The sequence below is a fragment of the Saccopteryx leptura genome, chromosome 11, assembly GCF_036850995.1.
Source record: "Saccopteryx leptura isolate mSacLep1 chromosome 11, mSacLep1_pri_phased_curated, whole genome shotgun sequence".
In the NCBI taxonomy this organism is placed as follows: domain Eukaryota; kingdom Metazoa; phylum Chordata; class Mammalia; order Chiroptera; family Emballonuridae; genus Saccopteryx; species Saccopteryx leptura.
Genome location: NC_089513.1, coordinates 68,948,798 through 68,970,035, shown reverse-complemented (window position 1 = coordinate 68,970,035; position 21,238 = coordinate 68,948,798). Strand labels below are relative to the sequence as shown.

Sequence of the window (21,238 nt, the reverse complement as noted above, 5' to 3'; positions counted from 1 at the left end):
TTATCCAGAGGTCATAGGTGTCATGGTCCCCTCCTGAGGGGTCTCTGTCTCCCCTTGCATAAACACAGTGTGCCTGACAAAGGCTGCGATTCCCCTTGCAGGGGTCTCAACCCCACCTGTGGGGACTGTAGTCAGATGTTCCATCTTTCTCTGGGTCTCGGTGGCCGTACTCTCTCCTCCTGGAAACAAAACCCCCGAGTCAGTGGTCACAGTCAGCCTGCCAGGGCTGGTTGTTGAAGAATTCGTCGCAGACGGGAGACACAGTTTTGATGAAGCAGTTGAGCTCGACTCTGCAGAAAGTCATCAGAAAAGGGTGAGTGACCTACCTCTCTCCCTCTCCATCCCATAATGACTGGCAGAGGTCACGCCACTCCAAAGCTGAAGGGCCTGCTCCTCAAATCCACTGGGGGAGCCCATAATGCACCCCCCTGAGGACAGAGATACAGTCCCGCCACACGGAAGCCCTGCTCCCCACCTCATCATGTTAAACACAATCTGAGGCACCGAATGGATGGGCTCCATTCCCGGTGAATGCCCCCAGAAGGGGCCTGCCAGTTCTCTAGCTTGAAGCCCACACTTTGACCTCTCTGGTGATACCTTTCGCAAGACTTGCCCCCAAAGCCTAGTTCCTTACTTCTGGAATCTTCAAGGAGAAACCGCCCTCCAGGTCCCCCATTGTAGGAGGCACCAGGGTCAGCCATGAGGTCAAGAAGGCGGTTCTAGACAGCGTGTCATAAAGAATCAGTCTGGAGTCTCACCTCCACCCGGGACTAGCTGTGTTACCTTTTTCTTTTTTAAAGATGTTTATTTATTCATTTTAAAGAGGAGAGAGAGAGAGAGAGAGAGAGAGAGAGAGAGAGAGAGAGAAGTGTGGAAGAGCAGAAAGTATCAACTCCCATATGTGCCTTGACTGGGCAAGTCTAGGGTTTCAAACAGGCGACCTCGGTGTTCCAGGTCAACGTTTTATCCACTGCGTCACTACAGGTCAGGCTGTGTTACCTTTCTGAGCCCCAAGCCCCTTATCCATAAAACAGGGATTATGAACCATCCGCTCTAGGGCACCAGCTTCTGTCTCCTAACTGCCAGGGAAGTCTTTACTATCAAAGAGATATCAAAGGAGATCTAATTTCCTTTTGTGGCCCTTGGCCATGAAAGCAGGAGGGAAAAATAGAAATCAACTCACACATACTGAGTGCTCATTATGAGCTAGCACAGTTTTCGTTCCATTATTTCACTTGGTTTTTATAATACTGTCAGGAGCACAAAGATTGCTCCCCTTTCACAGGTACAGAAAACCAAGCTCAGAGAGGTCAGGTGGAACACACAGCAAACCGAGGAACGAAACAGGAGAGCGGGGGCGTGTTCTCTCCCCACGTGTCACGTGGCCTCGCCAGAGCCTGTAGACCGCGCGGAAGGGACCCCCCAGGCGCCTGCGCACTCACTCCCGACCCCAGCGCCCAGGTCACAGCTGCTTACCGTCCTGCAGAAGGAGGCCATTCAACACGCAGACGAGGGGGAAGGGGCCGGAGCCACAGAACGTGCCCCTGACGTCATCCAGGTCCAGCGTCCATACCATGGCCCCCCCAAAGTTCTCTCTCTTTATGAACAGTGCCTGCAAAGGGAGCAGTCAGTCGGCCTGCTACACCGGCATCCTCCAGATGGGGCACGTGGCCAGAAACAGAAGACGGGCTCCCAGGAGGCAGCCCGGCCACATGGTCAGGAGGATAGCCTGGATGAGAATCTAGCCTCCACCACTGATTAGCTAGGGCAGGGGTCCCCAAACTACGGCCCGCGGGCCACATGCGGCCCCCTGAGGCCATTTATCCGGCCCCCGCTGCACTTCCAGAAGGGGCACCTCTTTCATTGGTGGTCAGTGAGAGGAGCATAGTTCCCATTGAAATACTGGTCAATTTGTTGATTTAAATTTACTTGTTCTTTATTTTAAATATTGTATTTGTTCTTTTGTTTTTTTACTTTAAAATAAGATATGTGCAGTGTGCATAGGGATTTGTTCATAGTTGTTTTTTTTATAGTCTGGCTCTCCAACGGTCTGAGGGACAGTGAACTGGACCTCTGTGTAAAAAGTTTGGGGACCCCTGAACTAGGGGATCGTGAAACACAGAGATTTCCTCTCTTCAAAATGAGAGGGTTGGACCAGACGGGATTAGAGAACCCCACTGAGTTCAGACGTAGCTGGAACTCCCCTGCTATAGTCCTCCGTCCTCCCCACCTCTTCCTCTTCCACCCAGTACACACACACACACGCACACACACGCACACACCAGACAAGGGCCTCATGGCTGCCAGAAAACTATACGCTGGATCAAGAAAAGACCGAGGCCTCACCTTGTGTTTGAAGCTGACGGCGTCATCGTAGCCAACCCACTCCTCCCCCTTGTAGGCATAAGGGACATACTGGTCATCGAGCCAGCGCTTCTTCGCTCCCTGGAGGAAGGGGCAAACCTGCCAGGAGGGCCACGGTTAGTCCCGGGGAGGGCCAGGCAGAGAGGCGGCAGCAGGCACGCTGTCCCTCGTCCAGGAATGAGGAAGCCAAGAGTCCCTCCCCAGGCCGTGAGGAGAAGGGAGGCCAGCAAGGGAGTGGGGAAGCCGCTTGCAAAGAACCTCCCTCTATTCTGAATAAATTCCCCCTATGATACATCCCTCCTCTAATGTCCAGGATGGAAGAAACAGAGAGAACCGAGGAGGAGGTGACTTCTTTAAGCCAATACAAGCCGTCCCTGGGTTATTATGATCGAGATGGGTTCTGTAGGTTTGAAAATGTTTAAATATTTATAGGTACAGAAAGGTAAAAAAAGAATAACTACAGACTACGTTAAGACAACAGGTGTCTAAGCTGCATTTAACAGGGAATGTGCCTGTTCCAACTCACATACAAATTCAACCTACGAACAAACCTACAGAGCCTACTTCGTTTGCCACCCGGGGCTGCCTGGACCACGGGGCTAATAGCACACCTGACCTCTGACCAAACCCGTATCTTTTTTAAAGAAAAAAGTCCCTCCTCTGTTCATGAGAAATTGGCATAAGCTGGTCCATCTAGGTAGTTATCAAACTAGCTTCCGACCCTCTAAAGAACGTCAAGTTCTCGAAGGCAAAGGGAAGTGGGTCATTACAATTGCTCAAACAGCCGACCATCAGCAGGGTCTCCAGCGCTGCGCTGTGTTCAAGTTGGGCTGCGGAAGTTAATGTCTGAGTCGGCGTGTGTGATTCTCTAAAACTTCTATCAAAATCGTTTGACCCATGATAACCCCTTAACAGCATTACTACACTGTGCTATCATTCATCACTATGCTTCATCGGGTTAGCAGGAAAACATCCCATCGGGCCTGCACAGAGCAAAGATGGTTGAGGCCCTGGCCCCTCCACTTAAGGCAAAGATATCTCTCTCTTGGCCCTGGCCAGATAGCTCAGTTGGTTAGAGCATCATCCTGAAGTACAGAGGTTGGTGGTTCAATTCCTGGTCAGGGCACATATAGGAAGAGACCAATGTTTCTCTCTCTCTCCCTCTTTTTCCCTTCTTCTCTCTAAAATCAATAAAATAAACATTTTAAAATGACTTAAAAAGATCTAGCTCCCCATCTGGCACCCCTGCACACCTGGTACCTCTGCGCCCGCTGCCCTCTGCCTGGAAGCTCCTTCCCATCTTGTCACTGCTGCCCACCAGGATTCCACCTATGCTGCAGCGCTCTGCTCACGACCCAGCCGCCCCCTGAGACCGTCCCAGGTCCCACGGCCACGCTGTGCCTCACTGTCTCCTGTATTTCCCCTTCCCTTGGGCTTTGTGTCTCTCCTCCAGGGAGACAGCAGGCTTTGTTGAGACTGGGGTTAAGGAAGTGGAATTGGGGTAGAGGAGAAAGAATGTGTGTAGAATGTTTTTGGAATTGCTTCAAAACAATCTCTTAGTGGGGAGGGAGAGAATCAGGGAGCAGAGCTGAAACATGATTGGCCAGGAGAAATTGATGAACGGAGCAGAGTGAGGGGTATGGAAGTAAGGGAGGGGGAAGGAGGTTATACCCTTCTTTTACTTTTGCAGATATTTTAAATTATACACACATGCCCACGCGTACACACACACACACGCACACACACACCAAATATATATATTGCTATATATCTGGCCATATATAGCATTCTTTTTATTTAGGCCATATAGTAAGCCAGGATTAACTTGTGTGACATTTAAGATTCTTTTTTTTTTTTTTTTTTTGTATTTTTCTGAAGCTGGAAATGGGGAGAGACAGTCAGACAGACTCCCGCATGCGCCTGACTGGGATCCACCCAGCATGCCCACCAGGGGCGACGCTCTGCCCACCAGGGGGCGATGCTCTGCCCACCAGGGGGCAATGCTCTGCCCCTCCGGGGCGTCGCTCTGCCGTGACCAGAGCCACTCTAGCGCCTGGGGCAGAGGCCAAGGAGCCATCCCCAACGCCCGGGCCATCTTTGCTCCAATGGAGCCCTGGCTGCGGGAGGGGAAGAGAGAGACAGAGGGGGGTGGGTGGAGAAGCAAATGGGCGCTTCTCCTATGTGCCCTGGCTGGGAATCGAACCTGGGTCCCCCGCACGCCAGGCCGATGCTCTACTGCTGAGCCAACCGGCCAGGGCCGACATTTAAGATTCTTTAAGGGGTGAAATGTCTGTCCCCCTCTATTTGGATTTCGCCTAGCCCCTCACCCCTTACAAAGGACTCAGCTAACTTCCCCTGGAAGGAGAGGTGCTCCCTGAGCGTGGATTTCCCTCGCCCCAGTAACCGTCTCCGCTCCTGTCTCCAGCCCTCACCCTTGCCTTTGCCCCTTGTCCTGGCTTTTGCCCTGGCTGCAGGTGGGGGGACCTTAACTAGTAGAAGCCCCTAGTCCTGTCACCTCGTAATAAGCCAAGAAGCCAGGTTGCTTGGTGTACTTCCCTGGAGACGCCGGTCCCACTGCGTCAGCCTGCAGCCGATTCTTAGAGGCTCTGAGGAGGCGGAACGTCCGTCCATAGGTGGGGAACCCCATGATGAGCTTCTCGGAGGGGGCCCCCAGCTGTCGCCAGTAATTCATGACGTATGCCTGCACGCAGGAAGAGCACGAACCCCTCCGTTACTACGGCCTAGGCTCAGGGCCAGAGGGCCAGGTGGCCTCTGAGACCTCTCCTGCTCTTACCGAAGATTTGGGGTCTCCCGGCAGAGAGAACAGGGGGCTGTTGTGTCCCGTGAAATTCTCCCAGCTTCCATGTAAGTCGTAAGTCAGGACATTGATAAAGTCCAGGGATCTGTAACGGGCAGGAGGAGGAAGTGTGTATAAAGTTTGGGCTAGCTAGATGATCGAGTCAGATCATCACAGTGCTAACTAACTATAATAGCTGTGCGGTGGCCACCCAAGCTGGCCCGCCATTTCTGCCCGAGGGACCCGCCCAAGCTGTGCCATCCACTGAAGACACTGCTCCCAGAACAAACTGCTGGCTAAGGACAGCTGTGCCTCGGGAACTATGCCATTCTGAGAGTATCCATGGAAACAGGCAGGGCTTGGACAAGAAAACAGCACTCAGGCCTGACACCAGCACGGCCCAAGATCTACAAACACTGTCGCGAATAGAGCAGCTCCTCCCCACAGCAGCAGAGCCTCCATCTGTCTGCCACTCAAGGGACCACTGACACTTACCTCATCCAGAAAGCTGTCACAGGACAAAGTGTGGTTGAGCACTTACCAGATCCCTGGTAGAAGGGTCCACATGGATTATCCAATTTAATTTCAACCAGCCAATACCCTAAGGCCGTGATGGCAAACCTTTTTATTTTTTATTTTATTTTTTTAATTATTTTTATTTATTTTAGAGGAGAGAGAGAGAGAGAGAGAGAAGGGGGGGGGGGGAGGAGCAGGAAGCTTCAACTCCCATATGTGCCTTGACCGGGCAAGCCCAGGGTTTTGAACCGGCAACCTCAGCATTCCAGGTTGATGCTTTATCCACTGGTCAGGCCACCACAGGTCAGGCAGGCAAACCTTTTTATAAAAACCGCCCACCTTTGCAGTGCTGGTCAACCTGGTCCCTCCCACCCACTAGTGGGTGTTCCCAGCTTTCATGGTGGGCGGTAGCGGAGCAACCAAACAGCGTTTAACAAGCTCTATGCCCTCCGTGTCTGTCACCTTAACAAGCTCTATGCCCTCCGTGTCTGTCACCTTAACAAGCTCTATGCCCTCCGTGTCTGTCACCTTAACAAGCTCTATGCCCTCTGTGTCTGTCACCTTAACAAGCTCTATGCCCTCTGTGTCTGTCACCTTAACAAGCTCTATGCCCTCTGTGTCTGTCACCCTCGGCTCACATGGAACCCCTCTCCCCGGTGTCACCACACACAGGGGCACCCCGTTCTCTCTTTGTTCTGCATCCGCCTCCATTTTCCCAGTGTAAGGACTTAATTCTTGACATTTGAGCACATGAGTCCAGAGCTGGCCAGTCCAGGAAGAATGAGGAGCCATTCTTTGTGTGTCTTTGTAACTTTCCTGTGAAGATGTGCTCCGAGCACCGGGCCTCAGTGGACACGCCTACCCTTGGTTTGGGGGCAGTGGTCCCTGGTTCGGCTGCCTCGCAATGCCAGCCACCTGCCAAATGGCCAGTGTCCATCGTCGTACTTGGGGACAGCAGAGGCCAGGCCCCTGGGACTCTCTCCTGGGTCTCCCTGTGTAGTAATGGGCTACACAGAAGACTGTCCTAGAGATGATGTTGTGGGGGCTAGTATGACACCAGCTCCCTCGGACTCCTAGAGAAAGCCGGGAGCCTCCTGGCGCCACCCTGATCCCCGCCCACGCTCCTCAGCCCGTTTCCAAACCCACGCTCACACCAGGGCAGGCACATGGGAAGCTCAGGACAGTTTGGGGTGTAGCTCCGGGGTCTGAGCTCGAGATGTCTCCTTCCCTTCAATGTCCTGCGCTCCAAGGCAGCACGCACGCACCTTCCAAGTCGGGGCACGTCGTCGTAAGCCTTCTGGATGGCGTGCGGGTGCCCGGAGACAGCGGCGGAGAGCAGCAGCCGCGGACGCCTGCTCAGACGCGCCTCCTGCTGGAAGGCAAGCAGCAGCTCCTGGGAAGGAAGAGAGGCGGACGCCGAGAACCAGATGAACAGTCAGGGAGAGAGGGCACCGTCCAGGAAACCTGTGTTCACGGAGCCCCCTGAGCCAGGCTCTGAACACATAAAGGTGAGTCAGACACCTTTACAAAGGCAGACGTGAGCCAACATGGTAGGTGACTTGATAGAGGGGTGGCAGGCAGGCTCAGGAGTGCAGGGTCGGACCCGGAGTCGGGAACGCTGCCCAGAGAAGGCATGGCTAGGCTGCAGGACTGGAGCAAGACGCGGGTACGACAGAGAAAAAGAGCCACCGTGGGACGCCTGCTCCGCAGCCCTGTGGCCCACACCTTTAGGGTGGTGGCAGGGAAAGAACACTCGGGTACCGCCCTCCTGCCCTGGCCCTTGGCCTCTCCTGCTCCTCCTGTGCCGTGAGCCCACCTAGGATAAGAGTAGCATCATCTCCAGTTTCCAGAGCTGCCAGACCGGCCTTACTTCAATTAATAAGAGGAAATTCTGCCGGTCACTCCTGGGGCTGCCTCTGAGTCCGGGGTACAAGAAGCAGAGGTCCAGGCCATCGAAGCTGTGAGCCCTCAGGAGGGTTATAGCTGAAGAGGCAAAGCTCTCCCGGCTGGCAGATGAGGACAGCATAGCGGTGAACCTGCAGAGAGACCAGCATGAGGCGAGCGAGGAGCGCCCCCTGTCCAACGCTGACCAGCTGGGAGGTCTCTTGGTTCCTGTCCCGTGAAGGGGACAGGGATGGGGTCGGAAGGGAGGAAGACAGGTCTTTGAAACTCTCAAACCTTTTTAATAATCCCCTCCCAGCCCCAGGGGCTGAGGGCCTAGAAATGGGGACTCTGGCAGCGGGAGGAGCCGCAAACCACGACCTGGCCCTGAGCAGAGGGCACAGGGAGCAGCAGCGGGCAGCCTGCGGGGAAAGGGGCTTCACCCAACGGCTGCGGGAAATGCGGTGCCCCTGGCCAGGCACGCTGCTCCTCTGCTGGCCTCATGGCGACTGCGCAGTCCCTACCACCTGTCCTAGCACTGGCATTCCTCTGCGGGTGGAACGAAGGGAGGGGACCCAGCCAAGAGCCAGCCAGCACGTCCACCAAGATCTCTAAGCTAATCTGTGTCCGGGCTGCAAAACGTGGTGCAAGGGGCCCAGGCTCTGACAGGGCTTCTGGCCGCTTTGCTCTTTGGGTCATTGCTGTTTATTTTCTGTTTGTTTGTTTGGGGTTTTTTTTTTCTGTTATTGGAGAACTTCTAATTTATTGGAGTTGAACTTTAAGCAGTTCTGGGCCAGTTCTGTGTGCAATGGTTAGACACTTTACCAGATTCCGAATCAGGCAGGCCTGGGTTCCATGACCTCCTGGCTGGGTGATTGCTGAGGGTCACCTGAGTGAAATGTGGCAAGTTTCTCAAGAGCTCTCTCTTTTTTACTTTCTCTCTCTGCAAATGTGGATTGCAAACAGCAACTCCATGAGCCTCTTCCAAGCGATCATGAGGTGTGATGGGTAAAGCCCTGCCCAGCTCTGGCACACGGCGAGTGTTCGGAACGTGGCCAGAGGGGGAGAGGCGAGGCCCAGGGTGGGCAGAGTCGGTGCGCTGCCAACTGCCCAAGCCCTCCCTCCACTGTCCCACACGGGTGCGTCCGCTCACACCCCCTGGTCACCGGGTCGCCTGCTCCTAAGGCTCCTTCCTTTAAGGTAAGGAGGCAGGCGTGCCTCTACCCCTGACCTCGGCCGTGAACTCGGGGAAATGCTTCTCCAGAGAACACGAAGGCAGGGTAACGTGCTCAGAGAGCAGCCACCATGTGCCAAGGGCCGTTTACCCCTGTCACCCTTAGAGGTAGATATTTATAAATATGCCTTTATAAAGTGGGGACACCCAGGCCCTGGGAGGTTTGGGGGTCCTTCTTCTTGTTCTAAACAAAACTCCTCCCCTATCTAAAAAAAAATCACTTGCCTCCTATGGAGGGTTGAGGGGACAGTTGTGAGGACCTCATATTGTCCCTCATTCCCTCCCCCACCCCTTTCTTATCACCTGCTGGAACCTCCCTGTCTCTCAGTCAGCCTGGAGGGAGGGTCAGGGGCCCTTGAATCCTGGGCCAGGTCAGGACTGGGGGATGTGTCTGTACCGGCTTTTCTCCCCATGGCCAAGCGGGCTTCCCCACCCTGCCCTCACTTCTAGCCTTCTTGCCCCCCCACCTGCCACCAGCCCCGACCCAGACAGAAGGCGAGGATGGCAAAGTCTCACCTGGATGTGCCGAAGTTCCAGCCTCCGATGGACAGCAGAGTTTTCAGCTCCCTGTTCCTGTGACGTGGGAGAGAGTCAGTGAGCTGGGGCCACGCTCCAGTGAGCTGGGGCCACACTCAGTGGGCTGGGGCCACCCTCCAGTGAGCTGGGGCCACGCTCCAGTGGGCTGGGGCCACGCTCCAGTGAGCTAGGGCCACGCTCCAGTGAGCTATGGCCACGCTCCAGTGAGCTGGGGCCACACTCAGTGGGCTGGGGCCACCCTCCAGTGAGCTGGGGCCACGCTCCAGTGGGCTGGGGCCACGCTCCAGTGAGCTAGGGCCACGCTCCAGTGAGCTGGGGCCACACTCCAGTGGGCAGCTGCAGTCACCAATGTTCATTTCATTCATTTGGGGGGACAGTGGGGAGCAGGGGGTGGGAGGGAGGAAAAGTGAGGGGACAGGTGGAGGGAAGGACAGATCAGAGCACCAGGAAAAGGGGGGCAAAGGAGAAGAGGGCAGCGTAATCAACCTATAGCCACCACCCCAGGAAGCCCCAGGCTGTCCAGGGTCTTCCCAAGTCTCCCCAAGTTCCCTCAAACTCCATAATGTCCCCATGACAAAGGAAAAAGTCTGAAATGTTTCTCTTCACTCATTTCCTTAGTCAACAAATATTTATTGAGCAATAACTATGTGCCACTGAGTGCTTTAGGAGCTTGAAATACAACAGTAAGCCTTCTGGATGGCGTGTGGGTGCCCGGAGACAGCGGCAGAGAGCAGCAGCCTCGGACGCCTGCTCAGACGCGCCTCCTGCTGGAAGAAGGAGACAAGACAGACAAGCTCCTCCCTGATCTCAGGGAGCTATAGTCTAGTGACACGGGACGTCTGCCCTGCTCATCAACAACCATTGGCACCATGACAGAGAGAGGAGAGAGAGTCCAGGAGTCATGGAGGAAGGAATGCTCAAACAAGCACCCACTGAGTGCCAGCTCTGTGCTGGGCACTGACCTGCCGCGGGAATTAAAGACGGAGGAGACGCTGCCCCTTCCCTTGGGGGTTCACAGCTGGGGGGTTGCAGGTGACAAGTAGCAATAAAGACGCCAGCATTTGTGAAGCAGTTGTGATGGGCAGGCCCACTGTGAAGCCCTTGAACTGAATGAATGCCTGCACTCCTCACCACAGGATTTCCCCCAGGCCCAGAGGAGTGGGAAGGACACTCCAGGCAGAGGCAACAGCCACCAAGGAAGGGGGGCAAGAAAGAGTGCAGGGTGTTCATCACCAGGGAGTCCCCAACTCGGGGTGCTCCGCCGTCCTGCTTGAGGGGAGGCTGGGACCAGTAGAATCGGAGGGAGGCGGACCAGTCACAGGAGGAGGCTTCCTTCTCCCCCGGCTGGAAAACCTGAACTGCGGCCGCGCTCGGGCGGAACGCACCTCTCCTTGAGCTTGTTGAACTCGGGGTAAAGAACCGCCTCATCCTGGAGGTCCTTCGCCACCAGCTGATGGTTGCTCATTGAGGCAAAGGCGAATATCATGTGGGTGCAGAGAAAGGGGTTCAGGTCACGGGGCAAGATCGAGGCAGGGCCGGGTCGACTGTGTGCCCAGCTGGTGAAATAGCACACCAGTTTCTGGGCAGCACCTGGCAAGGGAGAGCACGCATTAGTTGGCAGAGACCACAGGAGGGGACAGAGCTCGGCTTCCTCAGAGCAGAGTGGACACAGCCCAAGAGGCCAGGCCACTGTCACATTCCCCCTGACACACACACACACACACATGCACACACCCCAAAGCTACAGTGAGGTCCCCCACTGCTGAGGTCCCAGAAGGAAAAGAACGCCGTGTGACCCTGGTCAGAAAGGACCCTCAGGTCTGGATCCCGGCACACAGAGCGTGACAGAGAGCTGGTGACCGAGGAATCCTCTGTTGAACTGTGTTGGATCAGTGACCCCTGACACAGGACCAACGTGAAGATGGACCAAGGTGAAGATGGACCAAGGTGAAGATGCCCGGGCCACTCACGCAGGGCACACCTCGGCCAAAGCATCAGCCTGGCTCTGGAGAGTGGGGTACGGTGACCTTACCATTGTGGGGGTTCAGCACCAGGAGCAGGCCTGCAGAGAACAGAGAGATGGGAACCACACAGGTCAGTGGACTCGGTGCCCGCCCAGGCGCAGACACGCACAGGGACACACACACTGTTCACTTGTTCTCTCGTCTCTAAGATGAGTCACTGGAGCCAGACTCATCTATCTAAGCTCCTTCTCACTCAAACAGATACTACATGTACACATGCATGCTGGGCACAGGGACAGTCATGACTGTCGGGGTCCCAGCAAAAGCTCCAGGTCAGTAATTCTCAAGCCTGGCTGCAAATCGACAAGTAATGCTATCCTGGCTCCTCCCCACAAAGTTTCTGATGTCGTCCGTCAGTCCGAGGTGGAAACCAGACAGCTGGGACCTGCACACTCACCAGCCCACAGCAACAGCCTCCCCATCTCCACGGTCTGAGAGCCGTGGGACTGGAGCTCGGACCCCATTATATGCGCCTCCCCAGGTACAACCGTGGGACAGCCCAGGGACAGCCCAGGGACAGCCCAGGGACAGCCCAGCTACGCACACACAGCACTGGGGACGGTGATTAATGGGCTGCTGCCCCGGAGTCACAGCGACCCCGGCACCTCCTGTCCTCCCTCTCTGGGACTCAGAGCCAACAAAGGCTCCGTCACATGGTGGCATGGAGTGGGTGTCACCTCGGGCCATGGTGAGGGCAGGGCAGTGTCCCCACCTCCTCTTGGTATTCAGGCCACGGGCACAGTGTGAGAGGAGGAAACGCTGCCCGGGGCAGCAATTCTATTGCTATAAGATCATTAGTTAGGGAAGAGGGTGATGTCAAGTTTTAAAGACCCATCTGGGGACTCAGGCAGACCACAGTTTGAATTTCAGTGTCACCAACTAGAAGTTTGATCATCTTAGGCAAGTTCCTTAGCTCTTTGTACTTCAGCTTCCACACTCGTAGGATGGAAATAGTAGCTCAGACTTTCTCCATAGGGTTTTAGTGGAATTAAAGGGATAATTTCTGAGAAGTGTTCTGTCAGTGCTTGGCTATACCAAGGGCTCAGTGAATGGCAGTTCTGATTAGGGAGGTCAGGTGAGTTGCCCAGCAGAGCAGGGCTCTCAAACTCAAATGCAGACACTTGCCAGGCAAGTGATACAACAGGTTGGAGTGGACACAGTAAAGTAGCCCACTGTCCACTTCAGTAGAAGAATAATAGTTCAAGCCCAGGGATACACATCAGCTGACACATAGCGTCTTGGTCAGGAGAGGCAGAGATTGGTATGAACAGGGACATAACTCATTAGCCGTGGACAGAAGCCACGCAGTGAAATAGACCCAAGGTTGGAAGATTCTTTGATTTCTCAGTAGAAGGCAAACACTTGAAATTTTGTATGAGTGAGCAGTATTTGAGCCGGTACAGGAACCGATGGAGAGAGTGTGTGATGAGCCTAAGGAATATAGTGAGTACAGCTGCGGCTGCCTGAGAGCCAAATTTTAAAAATAAAACAGAGCCATATGAAAAATAAACAAAATAGGTCCGCAGCCAGATACGTTAATGACCCATCAGTTTCCTTTTTCTGCTATAGATCTCAGACCATGGACAGGTCCCAGATTTCAGGGTCTGGATCTCAATTGTAGAGGACCTGAACTCAGATGTGCTCAGCGTCTCCCGTTCGCCCACCCTCAGGGTGACTCTGTCACCTCATCCACAGGCCACCAAGGTACTTGCCAGATGTCAATAGAATAAATGACACAGAAAAATAACAATGACGAGTGGTTGAATTTACTTCTCTTCTAGTAAGAAGAAACCAAGAGAACCAAACTCTTATCAACCAAACTCTTATCCATAGTTTGCTTGGATACCATAGAATAAAAGCAACAAATGGTATAGTATAGAATGATTAAGGTGAGGAGGCCTCACGGAAACCCTAGGAAAGCCTAATGGAATGCCCACCTAACAGAGTCTGTATCTCCATTTGTTCAACATATTGATATATCCTTGAGCATCACCAGGCCCTGCCAGGCACTGCAGATAGGAGTGAGCAAGGCACAGTTTGCGCTCTTAAGGGGCTTCGAGTCTATTGAACAGATAGATCACACCCCTAAGAGCTGGTCTGTGTTTCTTTCTTGGAGAAGTGTGTGTGTGTGTGTGTGTGTCTCATTGCTCTTGAGTGGCTGCAATGCGGAAAATATGAATTTTGTTGCCTTGAGATCAATTCCTGCTGTGCACCATCGCTGGGGCCCCTGGAGACCCACCCACAGACCCACCCACACACTCAGCACCATCCTGGGTTCCCTGGGTTAGTGACCTGAGTCAGGAGATAATGAAGCCTCCTGAGAGCAACAGTGGATCAGGTCCGGCAGCAGCTTGCACCGCTGGTTAGAGCGCCCTGGGGTGGTTTCTGAGCCTGATGACCTTGCCCTGGCTGTGTCTAGCCCATGTGCCCTAAGGCGTGTTGCCGGGTCTTCGCTTGGATTTCTCTTCCTGTTCTGTACATTGTAGGCACCACAGTTGTTTCCCAGGGCCTGGGTCCTGACCCAGTCTCTCCAGGTTTCTGGGGCCGTGCTGATTGTCTTCAAAGACCTCCTTGATATGTTTCTGCCTCTCTCTTCTCAGGAGCCTCCCCTCACCTCACCCCTGCGCCCCACCCCCCACCCCCAATTCCACATCACTGAGATTCCCCACCAGGTTTGTGCCCTTCTATCCGTCTGAACTCCTTCACCTGCACCTGGCTCAGCCCTCGGGGTCCTGTTCTGCTGCAGCAGGCAAGGGGGGATCTCAGACCTCAGCTTTCCGCACAGACGAAAGCGACCGGTGTTCTTGGCTGAGAATGCCGAGATAGAACAATGGACATTCGGGGATGACCTCAGCTCCATTCAGGGGTGACCGTGCCAGAGAGTTGGCAACGCTGACTCCATGTGAGCAACAGATGATGAACAGTCAGAGGCTGAGTGGGGGCCATGGCTCTGTTTGTTCTCAATCCTTCTCCTTGAGTTCCTGCTGTCAAGAAATACAACCATTGCTTTTCATCTTTACACGCCCGCCGATGCTTCACAATACGCCTCTCGAGGGCTTAGCCTGTTCCCACGAAATGAGAAAAGACATTTACAAATGTCTGACAGGTGACTTACTGAAGACGTCCCTACACCAGGGCAGCCCCTTCTGTACTTTGTAACACTCGGTGAGATGAAGGTAAGAACACAGACTTTAAGTGGCTTGGTTTTAACAAACACTTGGCCAAATCTTTCATGAGTATCATGAAAGAATTGGAGAAGTATCACTTAAAATCAGTTGGTTGAATGATATAAGAACTCACAGTGCTGACTACAGATCAGCGTAAACTTCTCTAAAATGAATATACTAGAGCAGTATTTTCCAACATTTAATATAAAAGATGAGTTTTGGTTGTGCCTGAGGATTTTTAAAATATTTATTTATTTTAATATATTAGAAAATGTGTATTATCCAAAACAAAAACAAAGACCACACCATTATTTCCTAGATATTATTTGTTTAATAACTGAGGCAATTTTAAAAAGACTATTTTCATCAAGTAGTGAAGTACTATGTCCTAACACACTGAACATGGTGCTTCGAACATGGTGCCCCCCAGAGGGCCAGGCCTGGCCGAAGTCTGGCACCCAGTGTGGGACAGGTGTGATAGAGCTGTCGTCACTTAGAGAACTTTCCACCCATGGCGCTGGCTGGGCCCCTCCAGGCCTGGCCGAAGTCTGGCCCCCAGTGTGGGACAGGTGTGATAGAGCTGTCGTCACTTAGAGAACTTTCCACCCATGGCGCTGGCTGGGCCCCTCCAGGCCTGGCCGAAGTCTGGCACCCAGTGTGGGACAGGTGTGATAGAGCTGTCGTCACTTAGAGAACTTTCCACCCATGGCGCTGGCTGGGCCCCTCCAGGCCTGGCCGAAGTCTGGCACCCAGTGTGGGACAGGTGTGATAGAGCTGTCGTCACTTAAAGAGCCTTCCACCCATGGCACTGGCTGGGCCCCTCCAGGCCTGGCTGAAGTCTGGCACCCAGTGTGGGACAGGTGTGATAGAGCTGTCGTCACTTAAAGAACTTTCCATCCATGGCGCTGGCTGGGCCCTGCCAGGAAGCTACAGGATGTTGTTTGAGGTTAAACTCTTCATGGACCAATCTTGTGAATTTTACAATCTATTCCATCTTGAAGTTGTAGCATATTGTTTATGAGACAAGGAATTTCCAGAACACATTGAGGATTACATTAAACCTTATTCTAGGTAATGAATGGATCCTGTCATGAATAATAAAAATGAAAGGCTTCATAACTGTCCTCCCTTTTTAGTGAAGGGGGATAGAGAGACAGACAGGAAGGGAGAGAGATGAGAAGTACCAACTCGTAGTTGCAGCACCTTAATTGTTCATTGCTTTCTCATCCGTGCCTTGACCAAGGGGCTCCAGCTGAGCCAGTGATCCCTTGCTCAAGCCAGCAACCTTGGGCTCAAGCCAGACAACATGGGGTCATGTCTATGATCCCACGCTCAAGCTGGCAGCCTTGGGGTTTCAAACCTGGGTCCCCAGCATCCTCGGTCGACACTCTATTCACTGTACCACCACCTGGTCAGGCCATAATTGCCCATTTTTGACGGCGAACTCAAGAAAATGTACTTTAGGTCCAAGATTGTTCTGTTTACTTTTTCAAAACCATGCTATATGGATGGCTGCTGTTCTTCAGAAATTTTAATTAACTCAGAATTGAGATTCAAGCTAGATTACTCTTTTCTAAAACAATCAGTGACCTGCCCAAGTAATTCTAACAGTGAGTTCAGTGTGACCTGCACGTAGGCAGTAAGAAACTCCCGGTAACAGGCGATTGGTCATGATTCTCGCAGCTTCTTTCACGTGTGCTGGCTTTCCTTGAGTGCCAGTCTCCTGGAGCACATCAGAGCATTTGGTGGGAGTCTTACTGAGAGATATACTGATGTAATCATACTTTGGAACAAATCTTCCTATCCTTTAGTTTGTAGATACAAAGTTATTAAGTGAAGCAACTACTGAAATTCAAAGAATCCGGAAGGCACAGTATTCATGCTGTCCAAATGTAACAACACCCTGCCTTGTAAAGACCGGAGCCTTTACTTTCAGGTCTAGATGTGGCAAGTTTTGGAGCCCTCAGAAATGAAACTACAAACACTTCCACGTCCCCATCCCCCAATCTCCTGCCCTTTCTGACGTGCAGCTCAGAGGAAGCAGGGCTGGAAGCCAAAAAGCAGTCAGAGCTTGGGTGACTTTGCTGCTGTAATTGTGAACCAATAGGTAATTCTTGTACAGCTGTTTATTAAAGAACCAGCCTCCCATGGTCTTGTGGGGCAGGAGAGATACCTCAGACACCAGCCCACTGTCCAGTTTATAAATCTACTTTTGCCACCCCAACCCCCACTTTCTTGCCCATAGTGGGTCAGGTCAGTGGACTTCCGAAGGTAGGGAAATGGATTTACTAGTGTTCAGACATTTGAACCAGTGGAATTAAAAATTAAATAAATGTGCTTGTGTGGCTTTAAACACAAATGAGGCCCATCACACCCACACCTGTCATCAGCAGGCCCACACTCTATGGAACTATTCTTGACTCAAAGGACCTAGTGACAATTCTGCATGTAATGTTTAGATTTCAGGGACCTTGTTTTGAGCCACCTCTTTTGGTCACACATAACCCAAGTTGTGATAGTCATTCCTACAGTCACTTGGTTTCTTGGGGGCAAGTATCACTGGGGAACAAATTTTTTTTTCATTTTCTGTTGCATGAGGTTTTAGAACTGTTTCTATATATTTCTGCATCGCTGATTCCAAATCTGAAATCCATTTTTTGGTGCATGCTCTAGCTTTTATGCAATTTTAATTTCTTTTTTTACAGTTAATGGCATGCATTGGTTTTTAAATTGGAGTTAAAGGGCAACGACTCTTGGATTGAACATAACCACAAGGCAATTAATGTTTTACAAACATCACTTTTACATAATTGTCATCTTTAAATGTAAAAAATTATCTGATAAAAACACCCTCTTATTTTGTTTCAAGATTGAATCATGGCTTCTTCGAGTAGGCGTAAATGTAAGGATAGTCCTGACACCTTCTGTTATATATGTGGCTGTTACACACTTCAACGTCAAAGGCGCAGTATTTCATCATTTGTGACACGTGCATATATTGCCTGTTTTCAAGTTCCCCTTGGCAATCAAGACAAGAATTGGGCTCCTCATGTTGTGTGTCATAATTGTGAGGAAATGCTTCATGACTGGACAAAAGGAAAATGCAAAGGAATGCCTTTTGGTATTCCCACGGTTTGGCGTGAACCTAAGGACCACAGCAGTGACTGTTATTTGTTTGATCCATACAAAGGGCATCAGCAAGAAAAACGGCATATGATCGCATATCCTAATATCCCTTCAGCAATACAACCTATCCCACACTCTGAGACACTCCTGGTTCCAGTTTTCAATGGTTTTTATTTCTTCTAAGGATGAAGAAAGTGAATGTGGTGATCAAGTGTATTTTGATAAGATGCATGAGTAAATGGTTGTAGAATCTGAAGGGTCTTCTTCTGATGCCAAGTAGTCATCAACCCCTCAGCAATTTAGCCAACCCGAATTGAATGACTTAGTAAGAGATTTGGACCTATCAAAGAAAGCAGCTGAGTTATTAGCCTCCAGGCTTTAAGAAAAGAATGTACTTCACCAATCAGCTAAAGTATCCCATTTCAGGAAGTGTGAACAAATTTTTGTGGACTTTTTTCCCGAAGACAAATACTTTGTTTACTGTCATGATATCAGTAGTCTTCTCAGCCAGCTAGGTGTTACCACTTACAGTCCAACAGAATGGCGGCTATTTCTTGACAGCTCTAAATGGAGTCTGAAATGTGTTCTCCTACACAACGGTAATGTTTATGCAGCAGTTCCAATTGGTTATTCAACTCATCTGCGAGATTACAATGACATAAAAATTGTCCTCAAAGCCCTGACCGGTTGGCTCAGTGGTAGAATGTCGGCCTGGCGTGCAGGAGTCCCGGGTTTGATTTCTGGCCAGGGTACACAGGAGAGGCGCCCATCTGCTTCTCCACCCCTCCCCCTCTCCTTCCTCTCTGTCTCTCTCCTCCCCTCCCACAGCCAAGGCTCCATTGAAGCGGGGTTGGTCCGGGCGCTGAGGATGGCTCTATGGCCTCTGCCTCAGGCACTAGAATGGCTCTGTTGCAACAGAGCAATGCCCCAGATAGGCAGAGCATCACCCCCTGGTGGATCCTGGTCGGGCGCATGCGGGAGTCTGTCTGACTGCCTCCCCGTTTCCAACTTCAGAAAAATACAAAAAAAAAAAATTGTCCTCGACTTTCTCAAGTATGAGGAGCATAACTGGATCATTTGTGTGGATCTTAAAATGGTAAATTTCCCGCTAGGACAACAGAGGGGTTTCACAAAGTATCTTTGCTTTCTGTGTTTGTGGGACAGCCGAGCTCGGGAGAAACACTGGACACAGAAGGAGTGGCCGAAACGTGAAGCTCTGGAAGTAGGGATGCAAAATATTGTGAATGAACCTGTAGTTAATCGAGACAGGATCCTTTTCCCCCCACTTCACATCAAACTTGGCTTAATTAAGCAGTTTGTTCAGGCTTTGAATAAAGTGAATGCTTTCAACATATTATTTCTGCTTTTCCTGCCTTGTCTTTCAAGAAGATAAAAGCAGGTGTATTTGATGGACCTCAAATTCAAACCCTCATACGTGACGAAGAACTTGCCAGGAAGATGAATAAGGAGGAGAAAGCAGCATGGCAGTCTTTTGTGGCAGTTACAAAGAACTTCCTTGGCAACAAAAAAGCAGAAAACTATGAACTTCTGGTTCAAAGGATGCTGTTGACTTTCCGCCACATTGGATATAACCTGAGCATTAAGATTCACTTCCTGGACAGTCACCTTGATAAGTTTCCTGAAAATCTTGGAGCTGTTAGTGATGAGCAGACTACTGCTGGAGCATCAAATGAGATTGTCCTCAACAAGTACACAAACGCAAGAGCTACAAACGCAAATTTTTGCCTGAATAGAATTTAAATAAGTTTTGCACACATTTTGATTAAAATAAGTGTGTTAGCCCTGGCCGGTCGGCTCAGTGGTAGAGCATCGGCCTGGAGTGCAGGAGTCCCGGGTTCGACTCCCGGCCAGGGCACACAGGAGAAGCGCCCATCTGCTTCTCCACCCTTCCCCCTCTCCTTCCTCTCTGTCTCTCTCTTCCCCTCCTGCAGCTGAGGCTCCATTGGAGCAAAGATGGCCCAGGCACTGAGGATGCTCTATGGCCTCTGCCTCAGGCACTAGGATGGCTCTGGATGCAACAGAGCGATGCCCCAGAGGGGCAGAGCATGCCCCTGGTGGGCACGCCAGATGGATTCTGGTCGGGCGAATGCGGGAGTCTGACTGCCTCCCCGTTTCCAGCTTCGGAAAAATGCAAAACAAAACAAACAAAACTAAATATTGAAAATTTTACAAGATGAAAACCTAAAATCTTTTTAATTTTATTCATTTTAGAGAGGGGAGAGAGAGAAAAAGAGAGAGAGAGAGAGAGAGAGAGAGAAAGGGGGGAGGAGCAGGAAGCCTCAACTCCCATATGTGCCCTGACCAGGCAAGTGCAGGGTTTTGAACCAGCAACCTCAGCATTCCAATTCAATGCTTTATCTATTGCACCACCATAGGTCAGACCTGAAAACCTAAAATCTTGAATTGCAAAAAAAACACACTGTATCTTACAGAGAAAAACTAATGTCAGATTTGAGATCAGCACACTCGAATTAGGCAAGAACAAGTGTTTTTGTGGATGCAACAAAAATTTTGTTTCTGTGTTAATAGATGTGAATTACTCTATCAACACAGACCTGAATGCAAACTAGTACTTTTTACAGGGAGATAATATGGTTCTTCAAAAACGTTTTCCTTCTTTGATGTCATTTTAACCACCTTAACACACATGTCCCTGGGTTTTAATCTCTCCCGGTTTTCTCTCTGCCCCTCTGAAGGCCATGAATAGGGCTATGCAAATTCAATTCCTATCCACCTCAGCCCTGGCCAGTTACTATCTCTGAATGATCACGAACTTTAAGCTCTTACCTCTGGATAAAACTTGTTTTCTTACCAAGTTACTCGCATACTATACAACCCAAGTTGTAGTGAAAAACTGGCTTTATTTCTCCTTTCCCCACCTGGTAGATCACATGACCACCATGCCCATGGATTTCTATGAACAGAGCTCAGGCTTGGCCAGGGTGAAGCGTGAGTTTCACTTACAAATATGTTGTCACTATTCTTTCAAACTGCCCGATTCCACATGATTTCAGCTAAGCTAATCTTGCAAAGCACATAAGTACGTAACTGATTTTATTTCATTTTAATACAATCAGTAATTGACCCGTGATTTCTGGCAGCCACAGCTAGTCCACCAACCCGAGCAACCAAATGCTTATCTTTACTTCCAACCAGCTACTCTGGGGGCTGGGAAAGGAAAAATAAAAACCAAGGGACAGGAAGACCAATGCCCTGAGAAGGGAAATACATCTCACTGCACATAAGACACGTTTCAAGACAGGCCAGCAAAGCCTAAACCTTTTATTCCACCAGCCAGGATTTCTGATTCTCTAACGCTGCAATTTGAAATCTCCGGAGTCCACAAAAACAGTCTTCACCTTTGCTGCATCCCCAGAAAGGGGCCAGGGCAGGAGCGGTCAGGCCCAGGCCACTCTCAGGTAAGAAGCGCAGACAGTTCTCTGCAGGTACGTATCCATCTTTAACTGAAATGCTTTAAACCCTCCACCACCCCCAACGTTTTTCTACGGCATGTATGACAGGAAAACACTCGTCTCCATGTATACAACTCCATGGGAGGGGGCAGGCAACA

General features: G+C 51.1%; 1 protein-coding gene across 1 annotated transcript; it reads right to left on the bottom strand.

Annotated features, from left to right (window-relative positions):
• OVGP1 (oviductal glycoprotein 1) lies at positions 1 to 11,775 on the bottom strand. Its single transcript, XM_066352809.1, has 11 exons — positions 11,751 to 11,775; positions 11,362 to 11,391; positions 10,715 to 10,919; positions 9,309 to 9,365; positions 7,548 to 7,713; positions 6,943 to 7,070; positions 5,159 to 5,267; positions 4,880 to 5,065; positions 2,347 to 2,463; positions 1,477 to 1,612; positions 1 to 290 (listed from the first exon to the last, which is right to left on the bottom strand). The coding sequence occupies exons 1-11, from the start codon at positions 11,773 to 11,775 to the stop codon at positions 1 to 3; spliced, it is 1,449 nt and encodes a 482-aa protein (XP_066208906.1).
• Between the last annotated feature and the right edge of the window lie 9,463 nt (positions 11,776 to 21,238).

Coding starts and splice junctions, on each gene's coding strand:
- OVGP1 (XM_066352809.1), bottom strand. CDS start 11,775: ATGGGGAGGCTGTTGCTGTGGGCTG. Junction 10,920..11,361: donor GGTGCTGAACCCCCACAATG/GTAAGGTCACCG, acceptor CTCCCTTGCCAG/GTGCTGCCCAGAAACTGGTG. Junction 291..1,476: donor TGGCCTCCTTCTGCAGGACG/GTAAGCAGCTGT, acceptor GACTTTCTGCAG/AGTCGAGCTCAACTGCTTCA.